At 46.7% G+C, this 16,103-nt stretch overlaps 6 protein-coding genes across 6 annotated transcripts; 4 read left to right on the top strand and 2 right to left on the bottom strand.

The window, feature by feature from the left end:
• Nucleotides 1–165: 165 nt before the first annotated feature.
• Nucleotides 166–3,049, bottom strand: GGS22DRAFT_190212 (uncharacterized protein; the record flags this gene model as incomplete). Its single annotated transcript, XM_047964950.1, has 3 exons — nt 166–191; nt 246–1,587; nt 1,643–3,049. The coding sequence occupies 3 exons, from the start codon at nt 3,047–3,049 to the stop codon at nt 166–168; spliced, it is 2,775 nt and encodes a 924-aa protein (XP_047817388.1).
• Nucleotides 3,050–4,322: 1,273 nt separating this feature from the next.
• Nucleotides 4,323–6,351, top strand: GGS22DRAFT_32786 (uncharacterized protein). Its single transcript, XM_047966821.1, has 5 exons — nt 4,323–4,456; nt 4,515–4,958; nt 5,011–5,204; nt 5,254–6,061; nt 6,118–6,351. Exons 1-5 carry the CDS (start codon nt 4,454–4,456, stop codon nt 6,205–6,207), a joined length of 1,539 nt encoding a protein of 512 aa, XP_047817387.1. The 5' UTR covers nt 4,323–4,453; the 3' UTR covers nt 6,208–6,351.
• Nucleotides 6,352–6,633: 282 nt separating this feature from the next.
• On the top strand, nt 6,634–9,553 carry GGS22DRAFT_32767 (anaphase-promoting complex, cyclosome, subunit 4-domain-containing protein). Its single transcript, XM_047966820.1, has 6 exons — nt 6,634–7,016; nt 7,072–7,982; nt 8,052–8,759; nt 8,818–8,875; nt 8,929–9,078; nt 9,129–9,553. The coding sequence occupies exons 1-6, from the start codon at nt 6,800–6,802 to the stop codon at nt 9,425–9,427; spliced, it is 2,343 nt and encodes a 780-aa protein (XP_047817386.1). The 5' UTR covers nt 6,634–6,799; the 3' UTR covers nt 9,428–9,553.
• Nucleotides 9,554–9,922: 369 nt separating this feature from the next.
• GGS22DRAFT_167301 (HET-domain-containing protein) lies at nt 9,923–12,560 on the top strand. The gene is made up of 2 exons (XM_047961971.1): nt 9,923–10,246; nt 10,309–12,560. Exons 1-2 carry the CDS (start codon nt 10,157–10,159, stop codon nt 12,457–12,459), a joined length of 2,241 nt encoding a protein of 746 aa, XP_047817385.1. The 5' UTR covers nt 9,923–10,156; the 3' UTR covers nt 12,460–12,560.
• A 263-nt stretch (nt 12,561–12,823) lies between these two features.
• On the top strand, nt 12,824–13,297 carry GGS22DRAFT_190208 (glutathione-dependent formaldehyde-activating, GFA; the record flags this gene model as incomplete). The annotated part of the gene is made up of 2 exons (XM_047964949.1): nt 12,824–13,144; nt 13,196–13,297. The coding sequence occupies 2 exons, from the start codon at nt 12,824–12,826 to the stop codon at nt 13,295–13,297; spliced, it is 423 nt and encodes a 140-aa protein (XP_047817384.1).
• GGS22DRAFT_167299 (acetyl-CoA synthetase-like protein) lies at nt 13,264–15,805 on the bottom strand. The gene is made up of 7 exons (XM_047961969.1): nt 15,258–15,805; nt 15,053–15,185; nt 14,705–14,991; nt 14,629–14,655; nt 14,351–14,570; nt 13,904–14,300; nt 13,264–13,824 (listed from the first exon to the last, which is right to left on the bottom strand). The coding sequence occupies exons 1-7, from the start codon at nt 15,626–15,628 to the stop codon at nt 13,514–13,516; spliced, it is 1,746 nt and encodes a 581-aa protein (XP_047817383.1). The 5' UTR covers nt 15,629–15,805; the 3' UTR covers nt 13,264–13,513.
• Between the last annotated feature and the right edge of the window lie 298 nt (nt 15,806–16,103).

Raw genomic sequence — 16,103 nt, 5'->3', positions numbered from 1 at the left:
AATCGACTTGCTTCTCGGTGGGGACGAAATCATATATCTGTAGGTTGATTGCAAATGCGCAAAATCGACATCAGGTCATTAGTGATCCATCTAAATGCGCCGAATGCCGATATAAAAAAGACGGGGGGTAAAGGGGGAAGTAAGTTGAGAAAAGTCCACGAAGGATTAAGACGGACGACGACGCTTGACATCTAAGATGAGTTAGTATATGATCTAAATAGGTGGTACTCAAATCTGCTGCTTACCATTCTGTTCAGTTGAGCCATCGAGTAGGTCTGAGTTTGACCTGCGGCGTTTCCCAGATGACGGTGACACTTGTACCGTTGTTTTAGGAGCTTCTTTAGGAGCTGTTGTGGTCTCGTTCTTGACATCCTCATCGTCTGACTCCCACGTGATCTCATCATCGATCGGCGTCTTCAGATTTGTCGATGCTGTATCCGAAGCGTTGGGGGGATCATCTTGGCCTTCCTCGACCTCTCCGTCATCGTCTGAGTAATCGATCTCATCGTTATCGTCGCCGTTAAGCGTAACGGTAGCGCTAGTAACCTCGGAGTGAGTATCGGCCAATTCGTTAGTTCGTGGCGTATGCTGGTTCGAAACGTTGTGTTCGGCAGTAGTCACACCGTTAGACTCATCATGATTCACACGATCATGGCCTTGCGGAGACGCATTCGTTTGTTGATCTTGAGGGAAATACGAGTTAGTAATAATCCGAAATGATTCTGTTCCGTCTAAGAAAGTGGAGGGTTGAGCAGCCGAAACTATCGACCACGGAGAAGAAGATCCGCTTTGGTATTGCGACTTCCTATGGGTAACCGTTATAGCGGGGCTGAACAGAGTTGGTGTGTCCGGCATCGAGATATCGAGCTGGTCAAGCGAGAGCTCGAAACAGTCCTGACACTGGCAGCCAGCCCGTCCAGTATGATTGAAAAAAGAAGAGAAATTTAAGGGGCTGTAAGGATATGATTTACCCTGCTTCAATGAAGAGAGATCTAATTCGTCATCAGAGAAGTCAATCACTTCACCGTCAACGTCTGCGCCGGGATTCTCTTCGGTGTTCTGTCTGGAGATCTCTTCAGATTCCTTGGCCTGTCCTTCTAGTCCTTCCTGTTCTGGATTCGCTTCCGCAGCCGGAGTATGAACAGCAGACGATTTCAAAAGGGATTGTTCTTCGACCCCATCGTCATCATGCTCTTCATCTTCATCTCCCGCAAGATTATTATCTTCGTATTCGTAGGAATCCTCTCCTTCCTCGCCATGGGTTAGTGAGTTGGAGCCGTGTCTGGTCTCATCGTCTTCTTCGCCTTCTTCGCCTTCAGATGAGGCATATGAGCTATGATATTCGGGGTTGTCGGGTTGCTCATCGGGATCAGGTGTCATTTCTCGATAAACAGCAACTTCAGAGAGGCCACGACCCGCACTCGCGCTATCTAGAAGGGCCACAAGGCGCTGGCGACAGTTAGGTCTTACCATAAGATACATGTAAAGGCAGGGGGCTGATTCCGCTCCATCGTTCTTGACAAGTTTGTCATAGAGACTGAGAATATCACCAAATGTGAATTCTTCGAGCATGTCACTTGTAGAAGACTAGACCACAGTTAGCTCTGGTCAACTTAGTGTGAGGCTAAGGGTTGGTAAATACCTCAGAAAATTCCAGTCCTAGTCCGTCGACATGCATCACCAACTCGTCAAGAACGGATACCTCCTCTGCAACGATCTCTCGCAAATTTGACAAGAATTGACCAAGAGGAAGCTCCATAGCTGACATGTCACGCAAAAAGTACTGGTTGGGATCATCGTCTTCGGACTTAGCGAAGAGTCGATAATCCGTCTGGCCATATGAAATGTACATTTCATGACGCGTAGCAATGGAAAGCGGATGTTCTACATGGGCTTTGCCAGCAGGAAGGATTTGGCCATCTTCATTAGCATCCGTTCTTTCAGCATTCTCGTTTCCGGGATCATAATGATCTGTCTGGGTATGTGTTCCGTCGGCATCATGGGCTTTATTCTCTTCTTGACCTTGGGATTGAACAGATTCCGGGCCATTAGCGGACTCGGCATACGAGTCGCCGCCTAGCTGTTGTTCAGAACCTCCTAAGCTAGGGTCCTGTTGACCAGTCTCGTCTTCTTGTTGGTCTGAATGTTCACTAGCTGATCCGTGAACCGAAGCCACCGGGGTGGCAGGCTTCTCTTCACGCTGAGAGACATCATTCTGGGTATGTCCAGGTTCAGATACTTCATTGTGATCGGTCTGGTATTGCTCATGTTCTTGGACTTCGTGAATGGCATTAGCATCCCCATTGGATTGGACATCGTTAAAGTTATCCTGTAAGTCATCTTTACTAAGAACAGATCCTTCTGCGGGCTGTGGGGGTTCAGCATCAAAGGCAGTAGTTTGCTGTTCATTGATTGTACCTTCGATTATGCTTTCTTGGTTACCATTGTCGTTACCGCCACTGCTAGGTTCTTTCGCGTCATCTCTAGTTTCGAACAATCCAAAGTCTTGGGCATCTACACCTTCTGCGGGAATTGCACTATCCTGGGGCGGATGGCTACTTGCTGCATCAAGGGCGGCGACCTCGACTTGAGCCAGTTCCACTTCGTTCGCGTTGTTAATTTGGTAGGTCGATGCCTCTAACCAACTAGCTTCACCAATATTCACTGCGGTAGAATTGTCTACATCAGCATCCTCAACGTAGTCGATCTCTACGACAGGTTCGAGGGTCTCTCCATGGGGGATGCTGTGATGCCAGAGATTCTCTTCGGGATCGCCAAGGTCGATCTCGATATCGTTAGCAGCTGTAGCTCCCTCGTTGTGCTCGATATCATCTGCGTCGACCATGCCATAAGATGCATCATCTCCCTCTGCCATCAACTCATCTCTCGTATCAGTGTTAAAATTCTGCATCTCCTGACCTTGGTCAAAATCCGCGAGTTCCAGGTCTTCGTCGGGTTGCCCGACCGCAAAATCAAGGTCTATGTCAATGTCTTCTCCAAAGCCGGTGTGACCGAAATCGGTCGTGATCTCCATCTCCTCCCCAGGCATTGTAGCAGGTCGCCTAGATTGGCGAAACCAGCTGGAAAAGAATATAGGAGTGCGTTTGATATATCCACCAATAGATTATATTGGTATATCGGATAAAGTGCTTGATATGTATTAAAAGGTTCCTAAAAGGAAAAGGGTTGAGGTAAAAATCTTCAGGCGAGTGATGCGTGGTTAGGTAGTAAGAAACGAAAAATGTTACATTTAACAAAGCGGCGGAGGTGGGTGTAAAGAATATCTACTTCCGGGAGGGGCGATATTTCCACTTGTTCAATATTCCGGGGCACCTGGGTTGGATTTGGAATGGTGTTCGGAAGCTGCTTTGTGCGTGTAATGGCGCAGGTTCAATAGAGTCTGGCAATAAATCCCACTGGTTTTTAACCCTCTGCAATTTCGTCTTACTTTTTCGTCGGTCGGTCGTTTATGGATTAAGCGTAAATGGTACGAATGGTCGATCTGGAGGAGAATACAGAGGAATCATTTGTAGTAAGTAATAATTTAGCTGCCAAAATTCCGATGCAGTGAACTTGTGACGGACGCGTCGTAGAAGCGGGGCGGATTGATGAAGATATGTTGTAATTACGTCGAGCTGATATAACAGATTGGAGTGGCGCGCAAGAATGACCCTATTGTTGGATTCGTCGGGGATGAGTGTGATAATTAAATGCGACGGCGGTTCTCTGAATAGAAACGTGTCAGAGGTTATTAAGGTTGGTGTTGGTCGTTGTGTTAGTCGTTGTGGTGAAATGAAACGCGGATTAGGCAACGTGAGCTACGTGGGTAAAAGTCGCAAGGGATCGAGGATCTTTCAATCGATGTATTGTGTAGAAGGGGTGTGCGCAGAAATGAATTCAGTTGGTATCTCAAATGAAACAAGATCGGAGAATGGTCCAATTTTTAATGGAACGAAGAACGAAGAATGAAGTTGTGAGGTAAAAGTTGAAGGTTGAAAGTTGAAAGCTGAACTCAACGTGAATGTGAAGCACCAAGATGATCATTAAATGATCTTGGGGCTAAATAAGGTCCAAGGTTAGCGGGATATTAACTTTTAGGTAACCCTGCAGGCTGCAGCTGCCATAGTCTGGCACGCTCCACTTTCCCACTTGCCACTCAGATCTCAGTGCTCTTGCCCATCTAAAGGTACATAGATACTTTCGGATAAATATCGGTCCAAGCTGCACTGTAGCCAACGAATTTGAACATGTGGCTTGACAAGGGGCTGGTGTAACCTGGCCAAGCACCACATTTCCATCCAAGTGAATTGGCTTCAATGCTCATCTTAGGAACATTATAACCTTAGAATAGCTGCTAGCCTCTGAATAATAGATAACTTCCCTTTCGCGGGACAACTCGATTTCTCACTCTTTTCTCTTCTTTCCACTGAAGCTGCGCTTCAAATAATACGACATGGTAATATCTAATCCCATAATACTGTAGCTGAATTTGCTAATCTCTTGATTTACACTAGGTCGTCTTAGCCGCATCCATCTGCACTCGAGGCGGGAAAGCTGTCCTTTCGAGGCAGTTTCGTGAGATGCCCAGATCGCGAATCGAAGCACTTCTAGCATCCTTCCCCAAGCTCGCCGATTCCGGAACCCAGCACACGACCGTCGAGCAGGACAATGTTCGCTTCGTCTACCAACCCCTCGACGAGCTCTACATGGTTCTCATTACCAACCGCCAGTCCAACATCTTACAGGATATCGACTCCCTTCACCTATTTGCCCAAGTGGTTACTAGCACGTGTAGGACCCTTGACGAGCGGGAGATTGTTAAGAATGCCTACGAACTTCTCAGCGCCTTCGATGAATTGGTCTCTCTCGGTTACAGGGAAAATCTCACCATCAGCCAGATCAAGACCTTCTTAGAAATGGAAAGTCACGAGGAGCGTATCCAGGAGATTATCGCGCGAGTATGTTACTATTCTCCTGTGATTGCTCGCTATTGTGCTGACATCTTTCAAGAATAAGGAACTTGAAGCCACCGAGGAGCGTAAGCGAAAGGCTAAGCAACTGGAGCTGCAACGAAAAGAATCCGCGAGGAGTGGCCGTCCTGGCGCGCCTCGAACGCCGGTGTACCCGACATACACTCCCCCTACCCGACCCACGCCTGTAGATACGTACGATACTTACGAGGCTGAGAAGAACAAGACACATAAGTATGAAAGATCATAGATATGGAGGAATTCGAGGCTAACAAGAACATAGGACAACCGTGATGAAGGGCAAGGGAATGCAGCTAGGCAAGAAGTCGAAAACAACAGATATGTTCGAGCGCGTCCGGGGGGACATGGGAGCTGAAGTAGACGAGTCACCGCTAGTACCATCCGCTCCCACCCCTGTTGCCGAACCCGCCGCTCCACGGATTTCTTCCACATTAGATCGCGACGCAATCCACGTCACTCTAAACGAGTCTATTACTGCGAAGCTATCGAGGGAAGGTTCGCTCAATTCTTTGACTGTGACCGGCGACCTAAGTCTCAGAATCTCGGATCCTAGCTTAACTAAGATCAAGCTCGATCTTGCGGCGAACGCATCCCACGGTGCTCAGTTCCGAACTCATCCAAACGTTGACCGCGGCCTTTTCACAAGCTCGAAGGTCATCCAGATGAGCAATGTAGCCCGTGGCTTCCCTGTCAACAATGCCGTCGGCGTTCTGAGATGGCGAGCTACGCCAAAAACGGATGACACAAGTGCTTTGCCCATTAGCTTCACGGTTTGGGTGAATAAGGGATCAGGAGGCAACTTTACGATCACAGTCGAGTATGAGCTCACAGGAGGTGACACTCTAAAGGATGTTTCCGTGGTCATCCCGTACGCTACAAGCGAACCGTCTGTGTCTAGTTTTGATGCTACATACGAAGTATCGGGAGATAGCCTCGAATGGACTATTGGTACAATCAGTGACGATAACCCCAATGGCTCATTTGAATTCGATGCTCAGGCGGATGACGAAAATGAGTTCTTCCCTATGCAAGTACGGTTCTCGAAGACGACTCCTTTTATTGACGTTGACGTAAGTTATACATCCTCCACATCCCGAGTAGTTCATTATATTAATGTTTATTATAGGTTACGTCAGTGTCGTTGGTAGAAGAAAATGAAGAGGTGACATTCTCCAAAGATATCAGATCGGTAGCTGATTCGTATTTGGTCGAGTAAAGGCACTTTTGGGTGGGTACTGACGAATCAAGTATGAGATGACGGCCACTAAAAGGAGTTGTTATGTGATGTTATATAGAGCAATGGTCTAAATAGAGCATGCTGCTAGTAATGAATTGTGAATGCATTGTGTTCTCTTCTTAATTTAATAGATCGTCCTCGTAAATGCTTATATTAGTACATATGCTATCTAATACACCTAGGTATTAGATATGTAGTTTATATTCAATGTTGACAGCCCTGGAGTTGAATATAGAATATAGAATAATGGGCAGAGTTATGAGACACAGTTTATGGGCTAGAAATAACACCGTATTATGTGCCATAATACCGTTATGTAGTGCCTATCTTCAGTTGCGGGACTACCAAATTTAGTGCACTGTATCAGTAAACTTTCACCAAATTAAGGCACGCGACATAAAAGACGGCAACTACCACTCAAGTAAAATCAATTCTCGAAGCAACTTGAAGGAAACAATTTCTCGCAATCTGTAACTTTAAACAACAACACGATCGACCTTAATTCGTGAACGATGCACAATGATTAGCCATTTATCGGATATCTCCAAAGTCCTTGCTCTCAAGAGTAATCATGACTGAACCAATTAAGCTCACTCTCCTCAGTGAATCGCGACTTGATCCCAGGCTGCGTAACGGCCTTCTCACATATAACCCCCATATTGAACTCTTTGCCGGCGCCGCTGGGCCAAAGACCCTCCAAATTTGGCGATCAAATAGCCAAATTGTGACAAAGAGCAGCCAGCGTGGTGAACGAGACAATGTCGAAGCCCTCTGCTGGAAAGCTGACGGTATGCTATCCCTTAAACCAAAGTGAAGCAACGCCTCGTAACTAACAAGCCTTAGGCCAGTTCCTTGCCGTTGCATGGAGCGATGGAGTGGTGAGGTTGATGGGTTTGGAGACGAATAAGGCCGTCCATCAAATGCCAATATGCGAGACGGGCAAATCTCGGATCACCTGCGTTGGTTGGGGACGTAACAATGCTGGAAGACGCCCAGCTTCAGCTTCTATCTCTTCATCACTGTCCTTAGAAGACGTTCTACCCAAGGGACTATTCCCAAGCGGCAAAAACCCCGTCGTGGATCTTCCTCGAGAGCTTACGTTTCTTGAAGTGGAGACCGCTCTTCCAAAGCTTAGTCCTTTACCTGCATCGGGTGGTTCAGGTGATGACTCCTTCGTATTTACTACTAGGGCATCGTTGGAATTTTTATTCCAGCCCTTCGCCCCCCATGACAGCGATAAAGTCGACGTCATGATTGTTGGCACTGACGATGGGCGAGTACATGTCAGTATCTACGATTCATTTATCATCGGGACTTTCAACTATGCTCTGCCACAGTCTTCGGGGAGGAATACTCTTTTACAACTATGCCACCATGCCTCTCACCCTGACTTATCAACACACATTTTGGTTTTCAAACCATCTAAAGACAACAAGACATCAACTGTGTATCTCATTCCTATGGATTTGACCTTCATCCACTCCTCGCCAGAGAATCTATCCCTGTTAGCTTCGAAGACCACAACTCTACAAAAGCTGTTAAGATATGTCAAGCAGGTGCAGATGCATATGATACATGAGTGGCAGTCAACTCGAGAGCTTCCAACCAAGTTTTTGAACAGCATCAACGAGACGTTACGAGAGTCGGGAAACTATGGTGAAATGACAATTGGACAGGCGCTGTACCACTCAGTTGTCACAGGTCACACGTTTCCAGATGTCCGAGAATGGCTAGTTGATCAATTAGCTGAGAGAGTAAGTGCGCCGCTATCCTTATGTGTATAGCAACTTTTGAGTTTCCCAGAGGTTAACAATCTACTATAGGGCCATAAACGCTGGGATAAAGCAGTTGTGTCAGGCCTGCAGGCACTCCGTAGTCTTGTCCACGAGAACTTTCTTCCGGCCCTGGAGCGCATTGGTATTATTCTCAGTCGTCTCCTCGGCATTGCGAGGTTTCATGAGTCGAAGGCCGAGACCGGCTTCACCGGCGCGCAGATTACTAGAATTATGGATATTGTATCCTGCTTAATGCTAGTAGGGAACAAGATCCTATTACTCGTCATGGAAGAGCTAGAACTGTTCCAATCTTTCTCAATCTGGCTTCGTCACGAGATCGATAAGCTCGCATCTTCATCAGGGACAGATGAGCTAACAGAAAAAGAGGCAACAATGGAACATGGAAAGATTCTAGCTTACATCCAACAATATATGCCTGCCAGTCCTTTGCGGCATCATCTTAGTAACGTCGCCGCAGAAAACACAGAGAAAGGTCGCCAGCAAGCCGAAGGTGGAAGCTCTCTATTAGAACTACTTAGCAAGCAGATCAAGAAGCAAGATTCCGGGCAGCCTGATGAGAGCATATTCTCGCAGGTTGAATTCCTGTGCGGATATATGGACGACAAGGCTGATGCAATATTCGAAGGCATCGCAGAAGCCGAAAAACGGAGTGTGCGATTTGGCCAGCCAACTACTATCAAATTGGATAGTAACATATCTATGATCGATGTTACGATGTCTGTCATTTCTAATTCTGTAAGGCGTCGAATATGTATCAATTGCTGCCGATTTGGTGCTGACCTAGATGCTTTAGGATACGCCTCAAGCGATGACGTACACAGCTCTTACAACAGAGAAGAAAGACCGCACCGGTATGAGCCGCCCTTTAACTATAGATATGCGCAAATATTGACACTTGTACTAGTATACATATTTCGAACGGCCATGAGCGTACACAACGGGATAAGTGGTTCGGTCATAACCTCGGTCTCCTGCATGGACCTTGGCGACGGAACAGTGCTTAATCTAAAATTCCTGTGTAACAACAGTCTACTCGTCCTATGGGCGCCAAAGGGTAACTGCAGACCACGCATTCAATATTTGACCGCCACTAATTTCCACTAGGCCAATCACCGCGGATTATCAGTATACCGCACAAGTCCGACGAGTTGGGCTACCAACCATATAGCCCCGGGGACGTTGTGACCCCTCATGTCCTCAGCAACGATCAAGTTACCAGCGTATTCACGAACATGGAAGTACCTTGCGAGCCTAGCTTTACGCCGGCATTCATGGAGGTTAAGGCGGCTAGCTCGGAACGAGGTAGTATACCGCCGCGGGTTTGTTTGCTTGGGAGTGACTTGCAGACGTATAAGGTATTTGCTTTGCCGGAGAGTGAATTTGGAGAGGCTGCAAAAAATTAGGGTGAGATTGCGTACACACCTAATGAAAAATGCGTGGTCTTTCTCCTATGAGGTACCTAGATACTTAAAATAGACCTGTCAACTGATAAATGGCGAATCATAATCACGTTTATGGGAACCTTAGAGAATATTTCGTGATTTTTGTGGTCTATGAGTTGTCGTAATGGTTGAGTGGTTGTTCAAGATCTGGGGCTGGTAGTAGCTTGAATTCAACTCGAGTTTCCCCTCTCTTTTTGTCACACTATGCGAGCATTAGCGTTTGCGCTTTCAATTGCTAGATACCTGGTAGGTATATAAATCTTAATACTACATAGAATTAGCACATACGACCATAGGAGCTAGAAAACTCGGGATCCCGTCCGCTCTCCCATAGATAAGCTGGCTACCGCCGGATCAGTAGTTGGGTCGGTGACGACCAGCGAATCCCCGGTGTTGTATGTTTTTTTTTCTTAATTTTATTTGAATATTTTTCTTCTCCTTTTGATCCCCGTTTTAAACTTGATTTAACGTTGAGGTCTTGAATATGTATCGAGATGTGGTTGGAATATCACTGGAGGATTTTGACAGGGGGCTACAAGGCTTTTTTTTTATTTGAGTACATACATTGAAGTCAGCCTAGTTAAAAGCCAACCAGTGTTCCTCAATTAATTGAGTCATAATGTTGGATTTACACCTTCTAGTTTGCGTGGAAATTCAATTGACAAGACAAGAAAGAGGGAGAGGAAGAGAATGGCTGAGAGACGCCAAATAGTTGCGCGCAAAAGACGAACAGTTCGCCACCAGGCCGCTACTAAGAAACGAGAGATGAAAACACGTAATGTACGTCAATAATTTTGCCAATTCACTAGTATCTCTTGATTCTAACGATGAAGACATGATAGGAGTGCGAGATATGCCAGCGAATACTTTCCCTCTTGACGATGCCTCTTGATTTAAGAGGAGATATCCGTCATCATCTCAACCTTGAGCTTCCCAAACTGTTTGAAGACACGCGTTGTGAAAATCACTTGAATTTAATCGCCAGATCTCTAAGTATCGACTCTAGTTTTTCTCAGCTTAGCGGTATTCAGATCCTAGGATTTAGAGGTCTTGACCACATCAAGATCTTTGCTCAAAAGGGCCGGGACTTTTACTTCCTAGAGTCTGGGGAGCTGCGGTTACTCCCTACGCCTCGTTGCCCATCGACATGGTGGGGTAGGGTTGTCAATTCGAAATGGATCGATTATCATCTTCCTCGGAGGTGGAAGGAGGCGTGTGATAAGACTCATAAATGCTCTGCTATTGGGAACTTCGGCCATATGTCTTCACAGCGCCCTTCATGGGTTGTTGATACATGGCTACAATGTCTCGTCCCATGTTCATCGTCAACTACATATGTGGCTTTGAGTTATGTATGGGGTGGGGTACCTTCTTTCATGACCTTGAGGGAGAATGTGGATCAGTTACGGAAGCCTTCTTCACTAGCTGAAGGCAATACGAGTGTTCAGATACCGAAGACGGTACGGCATGCGATGTCCTTCGTTCAAAGGCTAGGAGAAAGGTATCTATGGGTAGACACGCTCTGTGTTATCCAGGACGATGAACAGAAACTTGTCGAGATTGCTAAGATGGCTGCTATATATGCTAATGCGACAGTAACCATTGTCGCCTTGGGTGGGGTGGATGCAGATAGCGGTCTATGCGGCCTACAGGGAATATCTGATCCAAGATCATTGAAGCAAGTAGTCCACCCATTAATCCGAGGTACTAAGGTCATTGAGACCCACGGACAGAAAATCAATGAGAAACCAGCTATCTGGAACACACGGGGATGGACTTTCCAGGAGGCTCTTTTCTCAAAGAAAAGAATCAACTTTGATAACGACTCGATCCGTTGGGAGTGTCAGGAGGAAGTCACAAAGGAGTTTGGGAATGGCGGTGGTGCTAGCCCCAGAATCTTTGCCAAAGCTGTACCCGATGTAATGCAGCTGAGTACAATCATCATGACATACAACACCAAAGACTTGACATTTCCAGAAGATGCCCTGTTTGCGTTTTCTGGGATTGCTTCCGCGCTTAGTAGCACGTATTATGGCGGATTCGTCTCGGGTCTTCCGGTGCTACTATTTCATATCGGTCTTCTATGGAAACCAACCTCAATCTTGAGTCGCAGGACGCCCAAACGTCCTGGTGAGAGAACCTGCCTTCCGTCTTGGAGCTGGGCAGGCTGGAAAGGCAGCATATGGTGCTGGACAGAGCTGGCGATCGATTTTGCTAAAAAGTGCTCTGCGAGAGGATCTGGAATTGCTTTAGAGAGGGTATATCCACTCGTTGAATGGAGTTGGTTGGAGAAACGGGATGGTGAGAGAACTACTATACAGGATTGCTGGTACGAATATAAGAACAAGTTCTCGAACAAGCTGGATGAGCCTTGTCCGACAGGTTGGACCCGGCATCGCATAGCAGACCCATTATCTGTCGCTGCTTGGCAACGTGCAATCCAGCCGGAGCCGCAAGCAGTACCCTTGTGTTTCTACACTCACGACTCCGAGCCAGAATCAGAGTTCTGGTATCCTCTCCCGACGAAGAAGATGGGCCAGCGTATTGAAGCACAGATATTCGCTCCCCTTATAGCTTGCAAGACTAGGAGAAGCTGGCTACTGGCAGCTGAGGGGTTCGAAATTCCTGGGTTGAAACGAGGGGGCATGGTATCTCTTCGAGACCATGGAGGTAATTGGGCCGGAGCACTACTGCTACATGAACCTTTACTTAAAGAAGCAGATCGGAATGGACATTATCGGATCAAGGTAGAACTGGTAGAAATTGCATCCGGTCGTGTTCGCAACGACTCGAGGGACATCGAACCCCTTAAGCAGCCGTTGGAAGAGTGGGATCTAGATGAAAGGCCAAAAAGTGGTCTTTATTACGAATACTATTATGTGCTTTGGGTCGAATGGAGAGATGGTGTTGCATATAGGAAAGGTCTAGGACGTGTTGAGAAACGGGTATGGGAGTTGCAGGACAGGGAGTGGGTTGACCTAGTGCTTGGCTAGCCTAGGTACCTAGTACCTATGTGATCTTGATGGACCACTTCCCCAGATATTTCCTAACCCCCTGCCCGGGCAGATAATTGAAGCTATAATCAACCAACGAACCCCTGGTGTTGTATGCATGTCTTTTTGCACTAGATAACCAGACCCCCCAGCTTAGCCCCTTTTCAAACTTCTTTCATTATCTTCATGCCTAGGTACATTTGTAGCTTCCTAATTCGTAACCCTGAACGCCATTGAAGATGCGATACCAATATTTCCTAGGTACGTATAAGATGTTATCTTGCCGCAGAAGAACTTATGCGCCTAGAATTAATTTTCCGATTATCAAGCCGCCCAACTTTCTTACCTCTCTGTTTCATCCATGATGGCAACTCCCGAAGCGCCTATGATCACATACCAGGCCAATTGCCACTGCGGAAAAACGCGATTCACGGCGGAACTGCCTGATATTCGTTCCTCCAAAGTGATCCGCTGCAACTGCTCGATCTGCACGAGAAACGGATATCTGCTGGTGTACCCGAAACGAGATGACGTCAAATTTCAGTCGGGATGGGACGAATTATCGTCATATCGCTTCGGCAACAGTCTGAAATCTCATAGGTTCTGCTCGAAATGCGGTACAAGCGTGCTGATCGATTTCTCCGAGTCGGATCGTCCTATTGAGAGGGAAGTCGTTGCTGTCAATGTAAGTAGACGGAGAATTTGGAAAATGGACCAGCATACTAACGAGGAATAGATCAGAACCTTCAAAGAAATCGAGGAAGTCTTTAGTGACTTGACGTTCAAGGACGTGGATGGAAAGAATAAACTTGGGCCGCCCTACCAGATTACGGAATAGCAGAAAGGGGCTTGTGTAACGTGGTATTATGTCGTGGATTCATTACCTAGGTATTCATTCTTCCGACCTCGAAAACGTACGAGATAGAACTTTCGAAAATCCGTCCCAAGATAGCCGTACCCTGGCTTTCACCCGATATACTCTTCTCGAGATGTTCCCTGGCGCCCAAATACCTCTAAATAGATACAATTGGCAGTGCAGCCACGATTACAGAACTTACACTTCCGACCTTCCAGTCTTTGCCCACCCTCTCAGGACGTTCTTCTGAATCTTGCCTGTGCTCGTCTTCGGCAGTTCTTTAACGATTTCGACCTCCCTCGGAATCATGAATTTGCTGATCGTGTCCTGACTACGACACCAATTGATCATATCTTGGGGCTCTAACGTCTTCCCTTCTTTAACGGTTAGATATGCTTTCGGTCTCTCACCCCAATGAGAATCCGGCACCGCGACAACACCTGCTTCCAACACGTCGGGGTGCTGTACTAGCAGACTCTCAAGCGCGACAGAAGATATGTTCTCCCCTCCTAATTAAACGTGTTAGCACTTTTCTCACCGAGAACGAAATCCGATGCGTTGAATAGAAGCTGAAAGACGGAAACGTACCACTGATGATAATGTCCTTAGCTCGATCTTGAATCTGCGCACTTCCATCTGGGTGCCAAACTGCCAAATCACCAGAGTGCAGGGCACCACCCGCGAAGAGTTTTCTCGTCGCTTCAGCATCCTTGTAGTATCCTTTGATACAGATATTACCGAAGAAAACGATCTCGCCGATTTCCTTTCCGTCTTTCGCCACATCGATGAGAACACCTTCTGGCTGATCTGCCTTAATCACGCGGATCGGGAGACTCGTTACGAAACCATGTCCCTGGCGAGCCATCTTCGCGTACTTCTCTGAGTTAGGGAGTGAGTCCCATTGCGGCATGTAGTAGCCTTTTGTGATTGGTCCGTATGTCTCCGTCATGCCATATACATGTACTGGGTGTAGATTTAGATTTGTCTAAGTGCTGACATTAGTAATGCTCTGAGGTGGTCCTATTGGTTACATACCATTTGTTCAAAAAGATGTGCCGTCGGCGGGCTTGCCGCCACTGTGACTCGTACTCGGTGCGGCAACTTTTCCGCTTCTTTTGAGTTACACAATATGGTATTCACCGTGGGCGCCGCATTGAAATGAGTGACACCTTCTTCCTTGAGGAGTTTCCAAATCAACGGGTAGTCAACTTTTCTGAGACAATAGTGAGTACCTCTCACGGCAGTTATCGCCCAGCTACATTGTATGAGTAAGCACCTTGTTTCTACGCGACGCTAGTTTAAGGAAAACTTACGGGAACGTCCAGCCCACAGCATGAAACCTGAATATGTTAGCTACCACAAAGGAGTCGTCGTATTGAGAAATCTTACATCGGCAGAATCCACAGATATTTACACCTCCCATTGTCAAAATTCAATCCGGATTCTATCACGTTGGCTATTGATGCAAGGTATGCGCCTCGGTTCGTATATACGCATCCTTTAGGTCTGGATGTAGTTCCTGACGTGAATGGAATGGCGATCATATCATCTTCGTGATTACCGTGAGAATGTAGACCGCTCCATCCCTTGCTTCCTTGTGCTCGATCATAATTCAAGCCTTCAAGAACTGCTTCATCGAATGGACCAGAGAGCTCGCCTTCGGTCGCATCGGTGTCCTTGGTTCATTAATAAAAGAACATTTGAGATGAATCAATAAAATTAGGTGTGGTCACTCACTAAGTCAACGATAAACGGCACATTTGGATGACTCTTCTTGAAGTCATCGAGTAACGACAAATATTCGTTATCAACGATGATGGAATCTACTTCAGCAAAGTCGAATATGTATGTGATGTCATCGGGTTTTAGTCTGCATAATTGTGAGCGCTGTATTTTGTGGCTTGGCGATAATGATGATAACAATGAGTCTCTCACAACGCACCGATAATTTACGGGCACGATAACCCCACCAGCGGCGACAATGCCGAATATTGACTCCAGGAATGCCGGCGTATTAGTCGCTAATACACCGACTCGCTTGTAGCCGTGTTTTAGGAGGTAGTAGGCCAACCCTCTCGCGCGATCAGCGAATTCGCAGTACGGCCTTTTCAAAACTTTGTTATTTGCCGTAACATGATATATGGCTAGAGCATCTGGTTCAATTGCAGCTGCCCTTTCAAGAAAAAAGGTTGGAGATAATTGGTGAATGTGGTGGCTATGATCGAAACCAGCGGGCGATTTGGCTACCGAGTTGGTTGTTCCAGAGCCCAAATGGCTGAGAATGTTTCTTAATCGTGACGTCGGTCCGGACATTTTCGAATACGTCGGAGTTTTTTAAACTTTTTTTTATTTAAGAGCGACAAACAAACACAAGCAAACAAGTCAAGGGGGTATGCGTGGGATTCATTGCGGAGAGCGATAGAACAATAGAGCAACAAAGAAAGAATAAATATGAGACGAAGGTCGACCAGCCCCTGTATGTAAGGGAATATCCGAGGTATGGAAAGGTCCAGGAGATGATATCCACGGGTCTTTACTAGACCCTGAATGGTCCCTTCCTGGGCTCTTACTGTGTACTATGCGTTGTGTAACAGACCGGAGATGGGAGGGTGGCTACCTAAAGATGACCTAGCAGCCTTGGTGGCCACGAAATAGGGGCTATGGTGCGAATCAATTAGCGGGAAACAATTTGCGGGGGCGCTAGGACATACCCCATACGTCCCCCCGCTGCCCCGGTCCTTGCTAAACCTTAAACCCCGGTTACTAAGATCTCACCTTCCGTAATGCC

Source organism: Annulohypoxylon maeteangense (genome assembly GCF_022496945.1).
Source record: "Annulohypoxylon maeteangense strain CBS 123835 unplaced genomic scaffold GGS22scaffold_12, whole genome shotgun sequence".
In the NCBI taxonomy this organism is placed as follows: domain Eukaryota; kingdom Fungi; phylum Ascomycota; class Sordariomycetes; order Xylariales; family Hypoxylaceae; genus Annulohypoxylon; species Annulohypoxylon maeteangense.
Note: the sequence above shows the minus strand (reverse complement) of the source record. Positions and strands in the feature narration are given on the sequence as shown.